Here is an 8515-nt window from a genome sequence, read left to right as displayed (position 1 = left end):
AGCATACTTTGATTTCTCGAGTGATAATTCTATTCAGTTGACAAATACAACGTTATTTAAGTGCAGTTGTTTGAAATTTATTTACCCTAGTTATTTTTGTTTGGAAACTCCGTGTATTTATTGACTATAAAACGACGACGCAACTTTTAAACTTCCCGAATTCAAGTATAAAATAGAATAAGTGGAAATCTTAATTTTCAAGGGTTATTCACATCAGTTTGTGTCAAGAGGGAGTGCGTGATAATCTCTAAATTTATTTCATTACTCTTCCTTCTAAATGTTTAAAAAGTATCTTTGTTGCACTGATTTCCTGTCGGACATCTTACCACTTATTGTCTTTTTGGTGGCTCTTGGCGATTTTACAAGATGCTTCGGAAAGAAAATGCGATGGCAAACAGAAATATTCTAACGTCATGTATGTTTATGGAATAACACAAAGCAATGGAATAATCCAAATCAGCCAGATCGTCTACGTGATTTGCTGAAATTAATAACTAAAAGTGAAATAGCTATCAAGTCTTGTACAAAATGAATAACACAACAACAAACAAGGATGCATTGCTTGAACAGCTTAACAACGAAAAAGCAGTTCTGATGATACCTGCTTTTGTGTATTTGGTGGTTTTAATGTTGGCTGGAATAAGTGGCAATGTTTTAATTTGCTACTACTACGGTTGGAAGTCAAAAAGAAGTTCAGATAATATGTTTATTCTCGGAGTGGCGATGTACGATCTTATCTTATGCACTTTGTCGATTCCAATAGAAATTGTGGACATAAGATTTTTCTATAATTTCCCTTACGCCGGTGCTTGTAAAGTTATGAGATTTGTGAACTACTTTGCGGCAATTGGCAGTGTCTTTACGCTAATAGTAATTGCTATTGACAGGTATAGAAAAATTTGCAGACCATTCAAGAAGCAGTTCAGAAGTAAAGGGGCTAAAATAGCATGTGGAATTTCTATTCCGTTTTCGTTGTTACTGTCCTGGCCTGCAGCCATATTCTACACGTCTGTACCTGTGGATATATTGACAGAGGATGGCATCGAGCTGCAAGGTATTGACTGTACAACTACAAGGGAAGCCTCATACAAGATGTATGTGTGGATTTTCAATGGATTTTTTCTTCTTGCTTTCATAATTTCGGCCATTATTCTTTTTGTGTTGTACGGTCTTGTTGGAAGAGCTATATATAAACACAACAAATCACAAATTAAATACACTCGACCAAAAACGTCATACTCCCATACCGTTGAAAGTCATGTGACCGATAACAACAGTCCAAAAGTAAACGTAAACAAAAGAAAGACAAGTCGTGAAACAGAAGGTGTCAGTGAAGCTCATTCTACCGGAAGTGAAATTCACACTAAAATTGTTCCTAACAAACCAAAAGAACACGTTAGCGTCAAAACTATGAAATTTACAACAGTAATGTTTGTTATAACGACAGTATTTGTTGTTAGCTTTTTACCACACCTGGCTTTGTCGCTCTGGAGAGCCTTCCAAGGCACATATGAAGGGGAATCTCTTTCTGGCGCTGGACTTGTAGCCTTTCAAATTGGTCTGCGATCATATTTTCTGAATTCAGCAATTAATCCTTTAACCTACGGATTATTTAACTCGAAATTTCGAGCATTTTTCTACATGACGTTCTGTTCGTATTGCAAAAGGTTAACTGATAGGCGCACGGTTTCCTCGAGTTCTGGTACAACTGCACAGTTTCGAATGCACTCTCTAACATCCCACTAAAATTCTTATCAGATACGTTGACATGTCATATTCATATAATACATGTTATTATCATAGACTATTATATTATAATATAAAATAAAATTGATTAGAGTTTAAAACAGTGTATAAAATATATGTGTTATTATCATTGTCATTATTATTTTTATTATTATTGTTATAAATGAAACTGCGTGTATCCTTGTCTATGATCTTGGCCTTAGGACCTGAAATTTTTTATATGACCAAGGCTTCCAAGGCAGGATTTCTTCTAATGATGCTTAACATTATACATCAGTCTTCGTTAGAATATCTGAAATCGGTAAAAACGATTCATGTATATCTGAGCCATGTTTTAATGCATGTATTTTTCTTTTACATTTTCTTCTTCTAACTTTAAATGTATGACGATTGAAAAATAAATTATAAAAAGTTAATACTGGTTTAGATATATAAATGTACACGAAATTTATAAGTGTTCTTGTTTGTGACATTGGCGACCCATGGACGTGCAAACCTGCCTCTTGCAGACGACGTAACTCACATGACATTTTTAAAAGCTATATCGTTATGCCTTTACAGCAGTATAAAATGCAAATCTAATGGTAAAGTCGTCTTGTGAATAATGTTTTATCTTAATACTGTCTGTTTTCATCTACAAACTTAGGGTTCACTTGAACTAGATTTTGTGTAAAACTTGATACAAGTACATAGACAAAGTTAGATGTAAAAAGAAATATGTTCCGAAATACTGAGTTGAGTCTTTTAGTTACTAAAATTTAAAGTTCACAATTTTCAATAAAACAAATAAATGGTTGTAATTTACCCGGAAGTTAGAAACACGATATTGAAAACTAAAGTCGTCTGTTTGTTTGTTTTGGGTTTAACGCCCTTTTTCAACAGTATTTCAGTCAGGTAACGGCGGGCAGTAAACCTAACCAGTGTTTCTGTGTTCTGTACCAGTACAAACCTATTCTCCGCAAGTAACTGCCAACTTCCCCACATGAATTATCGGAGGTGGAGGACGAATAATTTCAGACACAATATCTTTTATCAAATCGTCACGGAGAACATAAGTCGTACTTTACATAGCCAATAAAATGTTAAGCCCATTATAAAGGTAGATATTGATAAACATTTTACATTAAAAAACTTATATAATTATAAAAGGTGTCAACATGAAGATCGGAAACCAAAACCAGTTTCTCTGGATCCACCTTTTGAATTTCTCTTAGGGCTGAGTAAATGTAACATAATATGCATAGTAATTTATATATAATTACACGATCATTTCAACGGTTTAAACAGTTTCTTTTGATACCTTATATGTATGGGATTCCTCTTGTGTACGTAACTTTTGTTTTATTGTCCTGTAATATTAAAACTTGGTGGGAGAATAACAATGGATATTTGTTCACAATAAACCAGCCCAAATGTGTAAGTGTTTTACTACTGGCCGTTCCAAGGTGGTGTCTCATAATCCTGTATGCGTGTTTTTGTCCAGGTTGTCAACTTGTTTTCACTTTATTAAGTATCGTATTTACATATCCATTACGGCGACATCGATGCACGCGCTGCTCTAGCGTTTTGTTCTAAGTGGAGACACCATCTCAGAATGCGACTTTGACTTTTGGATCTTTGTGTTTATTTTAAAATACGATATGCCATTATACTTTGCAGAAGCTACTTTTGAAGAAATTCCTTAATAAAGTAATAACGTTGCTTTCAGTGGCTAAATCTGTTGGTAGAATACAATGTTGCTGTTTTTCTCTAACTTTGTACCGACATTTCCAGTGACACGCGTTTTTTTCCTTTTTTTTTTTTAATTATATTTTCAGTGTTTCGCTGAATACGAAAATAGTGAAATATGTGGGAAAAGATAAACTATAAACAATAGGCACATTTTTTCTTTGAAATTTGTTTTTTAAATATGTGCATATTATATTAAAATTCAAAAAGACAACTTTAAACTCGTAGATTTATTTACTTTTTCCGAAGTCTTGAATTTATGAAGGATAAATGGACACGGTTGAGAAGAAACGAAATTAAAAAAAAATATTTGTTCGTTTTACATATAAAATGAAACCATTTTTCAATCGGAAACATACTTAATGCGCCAGTTTGAAACATACTGCATTTGGTTTTCGCTATGCGAATGGTACTAATTACTGGCACCAGACCAGAAAGATGATACAGCTTCACCTGTTATACCATACCTCTATGTATACGTGATACAAAACAGATCAATATACTAACCCGTTTCACACCTAATACGCGCAGATCGGCAAATGTACTACGCATTTTGAAAAAATGGTAATTCTGTTATTTTGCTAAATGACAAACTAATTTTCACAATTTTGAATCGAAATCATATTAATTCGGATGATCGTTCTAAAGGGACAAATTAGAAGTGACAATCTGAACATGTTGAAAAATATCGTAGTTGCCGTTTACGTATAAAACTGAAAGAGAAGATGTTGATGACTGACGTTTTGCTTCTTCTAATGTTTTAAAACAGTTAAAAATGGAAGGTTCATGGAAAATACAATATTACACAGTAAGATTTGCTTGAAAGACAATGTAGAAGATTACATTAGTTTAAACAAGAGTGACAGACTGTTACAAAATACGCACGTCATCGAACTTTGCCTAATTCAAGGGCCATAATCCAAGAGTGACTTGGGCGATTTGGCTGGTAATCAAACTTGGCTGAGATATTATACTCAAAAACATTATCAACAAGTCCGGTAAAGATCGAATGAAAACTATTTGACCTAGACAACGGAGAAGGCTAGATTTACAGATTCCGAGTAATTCAAGGGCCAAAGATCTAAGAGCGCCTGGGGCGAATTTGTTGGTTATCGAACTTGGCTGAGATATAATGCCCACAAACATTATCTGCAAGTATGTGGACGATCGGATGAAAACTGTCTGACATAGAGAGCGGATAATGCTATATTTTCATCTTTTTAAGTGATTCAAGGGCCATTATTCATGAGCGCCTGGGGAGATTTGGCTGGTTATTGAATCTGGCCAAGATATTATGCCCATAAACATTGTCACCATCTTTGGTGAAGATAGGATGAAAACTATTTGACTTGGAGGGCGGAGAGAGTTCTTGCCGAGAAATGGAAAACACAACGATTGATAAAGACGCATTGTATGAAACGTTAAACAATAACAAGGCTTTCCTTATGGCACCAGTGATGGAGATCTTTGGAGTTCTTGTGATGACGAGAATGATTGGGAACGTTGTGGTCTGTGTCTTCTACACCTGTAAATCTAGACAAATTTCAAATACTATTAATTTTCATCGTGGCAATGGCTGTTTATGGTCTCATTCTATGTTATTTATCAGTTCCAACAGAAACTTTTGATTTGCGATTTTTACACTTATTCACAAATAGTAGAGTTTGCAAACTTACAAGATTTGTGAATTATTTCGGAGCAGTAGGAAGTGTGTATACACTAATTGTAACAGCGATCGTTGCAGGAAAATATGTATGCTTTTTAAGAAGCAGCAGAAATTAAGGGAAGCAAATAAAAGCATGTGAAATTTCAGTGATAATATCACTAGGTTTTCATGACCAGCTTTTTTGTTAAGAGTCTTGTACTCGTGGATGTGTTTACTGAAAAAGATGTTGAGTTGAAAAGTTGTGACTGTACAACTACAAGGGACGATTCCTATAAAATGTTTTTGTGGGTTTTAATGGAATTTACTTGATATGCTTTCATATTTAATCCATTGTACTGAGTGTAATGTATAGTCTAGTAAGTCGTGTTTTGTTTAAGCATAATCAGTCAAGGAAGCGATACGGTCCCAGACCCATTTCTTCAAATCCCAATTCTAGCGGAACGGAACCCATCTTACAGAGTTTGATCAGGCGAAACCAAATGATAAACACAAATGTACAGTTAATGAACCTGTTGAAGCAGAAGCGGATGCAGTTAATAGAAGAAATGTTATTGATAAGGTGACCGCAGCAAACCCAAGTACAAATGGAAAATCTCAAAAACAATTAAATATAAAAACTGTGAAATATACCTGAGTAATATTAGGGGTAACTTTTGTATTCATTCTGTTTAATTCCGCATCTGGAGAACACTTCAGGGTCAATATGAAGGTGACACTTTATCAGATTCCGAACTTGTAGCTTTCCAGGTCATATTTTCCGAATTCTGCTTTCAATCTGTTAAATGAAATTTTGAATATGAAATTCGATTGTAGCAGGGCCTTTAAGCTTACTAATAAAATATCGATTGAAATATGATTAGTAATTTTCCAGGTACTTGTTCATGTGTTCTGAAATTTAAGTGATTGATTTTTATATTAGAATTTTTTGCAGAAAGGGTAATTAATCCTCCTTCTCTACATTAAATGCAGATAAAATCTACTGCCCGGGGTGTTGTGATAAATATTCTTTATATCTAAATTAACAGATAATTTAATCGTCCTCATCTTTAAAGGCAAAAAATAAAAGGACCATAAGATTTAAAGTCAAAATATTATTTCAATTTGTCAAAATTCTCACTCATCTGTCCCATATTTATGTCGATATAATATTAAAATTCATACTTATGTTAACAATGTCGTTACTAACTTATCTGAGTATTAGAACTTATATTGTCAGAACCTTTTTATATTCTTTTTACCCCTAATATTATATTTGTATATAATCAATAAGTAGATTCAGAGAAATTATATGCTGGACACATAGCATTTTGATGTTGCTTGGTGGAAAAGGGTACGTGAGTATGCTCAGTTCTGTTTTCTGCCTAAACTAGATCTACTTTCTCTGTTACTCATACGCGCCATTTTAAAGGAATTATTCAGACATATACTTCAACTAAGCATATACTTTAGCTTACGAACCCAGCCACTTCTATAAATTACAGAAAATGTCCTCATACACCAAACAAATGTCGTGGGAAAGCCAAGCATTGACTATTGATCTTAAACTGTGTTGTTCTCGCATGTTTGAAAGATATTTTATATGTTACAAAAGTCATATGATTTGTTGAAGATTTTAAGAACTTTTTCAGTTACTTAAGTCATTTTCTAAATCATTATCTGTAGCATAAGAACAATCGGATAAATCTTATCAACATGAACATAAAAATGCATATTTTTCGTTTGTTACACATTTATGGTAAAATTGCACATTTTAGTAAAATTTCGCATTAATACTGAATTGTGAAGAATGCGATTTTAAGGACATATCAGAATACCTACATCAACCACAGATACTGTAAAATAAAAATACATGACTGAGTTTAGTGAAAAATAAACCCCAGTCTTCACATCTGTGAAAAGAAGGATCATTGGAAGAGTGATAATGATCAGCAAAGTCCCCTATTTTAGGAGTAGGTGGGGCCCCTCTGTTAACAAGGCATGCTATATACCACAATGCTTGGTAATATAATTATGTAGTATCTGGAACTGCCGGCATAAACTGGAAAATATGGTGGCGTTCCGAGAAATCCAAGTTGGCGTCCAAGCTAGCCGCCATAAATTTCCAATTCCATGAAATTTGTATGTAAGTGTGTGAGTTTTATTTATAAAGGTAATGCTAAATATTTGCATGGATATTATTTATATTATAATGTACTTCCTATCTGAATATAGCAGGGACCTCTTCATTGTCAAGGTCAGTTCAAGGTCAAAGTACAAAAAATACCTTAAAATGTTATTTCCTCTCTATTGTTTCTTACTTTAAATGATTTATACATTCACTTTGATCATAGATGTAGTGGCAAAACTGGTAATTTTCATTTAAAAGTCATCATTTTAATAAAGAGTGTTCGTATGTTTTGGATGCAAATACATTTCATACCAGTACACGGTGCTAAAAATTGACCCCCCCCCCCCCAAAAAAAAAAAAAGAAAGAAAATAAAGAAACCACCGCTGTTTGCGTTATCTCAAAATGTGAGGTGGGACCTCTCTCTTAACAAAGCATGTTATATACCAAATAATTGTTTGGTAATGTTTGTAGTATCTGGAACTGCCGGCAAAAATTACCAAAAATGTCAATCGAAGATGGCGTCCAAGATGGCCAGCATTAGTAGCTAATTCCATGTAAATTGTATATAACAGTATGGGGGTTTTATTTATAAAGCTTTCCGTAGCTTATGGTAACGGTAACCCCGTTGTAAGAACTTCTTGGTGATATGAAGATTTCTGTCATTAAAATCCTCTATCTTTGAGCAAGCTCTTGCAAAACGAATAAGTTGTGAAATATAGACATCGTGAGATGTTGCTCAGTAACTCTTTTATCAAGTATAAAGTTCTATCACTGACTGTTCGTTGACACAGATGTTTCCATTAACTTTGAACTTTAAGTAGCACAAAAATACAACATATCTTCAAGTAAAGTCCCTTTAAACCGTAAAAACGTTGACTCCGTGTTTGCTCCCTATGATGGTAGGTTATTGGATCCCTGAGCTGACTTCAGTGGATCACAAAAGTCATCGTCTTTGCGGTTTACGGCACAACCATGGGTCGAAAGCTCTGCGCTGGGAAAATCACATCCAGGCGAGTGAAGACAAGTGAACCTCGGGTATTGTACTTCCGGGTCGTGACAGCATCACCAGGTAAAAGTCGTCTGGTGGAAGAAGCTAAAATATATAACATATGGTAAGCACCATAGCAAAACAAAAGTCAGGGCATAAAACTGCTCCTTTGGGTACACCATACGTCCGTAGGCTCCCATAAATAATATGTGCTACTTATACAAAATATATGTGCTACTAAGTTCATACGTCACGTGATTAAAATACGTCACTTATTAT

The 8515-nt window shown here is 34.3% G+C and overlaps 1 protein-coding gene across 1 annotated transcript; it reads left to right on the top strand.

Annotated features, from left to right (window-relative positions):
• Positions 1 to 206: 206 nt before the first annotated feature.
• LOC123541370 (cholecystokinin receptor-like) lies at positions 207 to 3447 on the top strand. The gene has a single exon (XM_053527282.1). It carries the CDS (start codon positions 529 to 531, stop codon positions 1744 to 1746), a length of 1218 nt encoding a protein of 405 aa, XP_053383257.1. The 5' UTR covers positions 207 to 528; the 3' UTR covers positions 1747 to 3447.
• The last annotated feature ends 5068 nt before the right edge of the window (positions 3448 to 8515 follow it).

This window comes from Mercenaria mercenaria, chromosome 16 (assembly GCF_021730395.1).
Source record: "Mercenaria mercenaria strain notata chromosome 16, MADL_Memer_1, whole genome shotgun sequence".
NCBI lineage: Eukaryota > Metazoa > Mollusca > Bivalvia > Venerida > Veneridae > Mercenaria > Mercenaria mercenaria.
The sequence above is the reverse complement of the archived record's forward strand: the minus strand, read 5'-3'. Positions and strand labels throughout refer to the sequence as shown.

Bases quoted from the DNA above. Each gene is read 5' to 3' on its own strand.
- LOC123541370 (XM_053527282.1), top strand. From the start codon at position 529: ATGAATAACACAACAACAAACAAGGATGCATTGCTTGAACAGCTTAAC.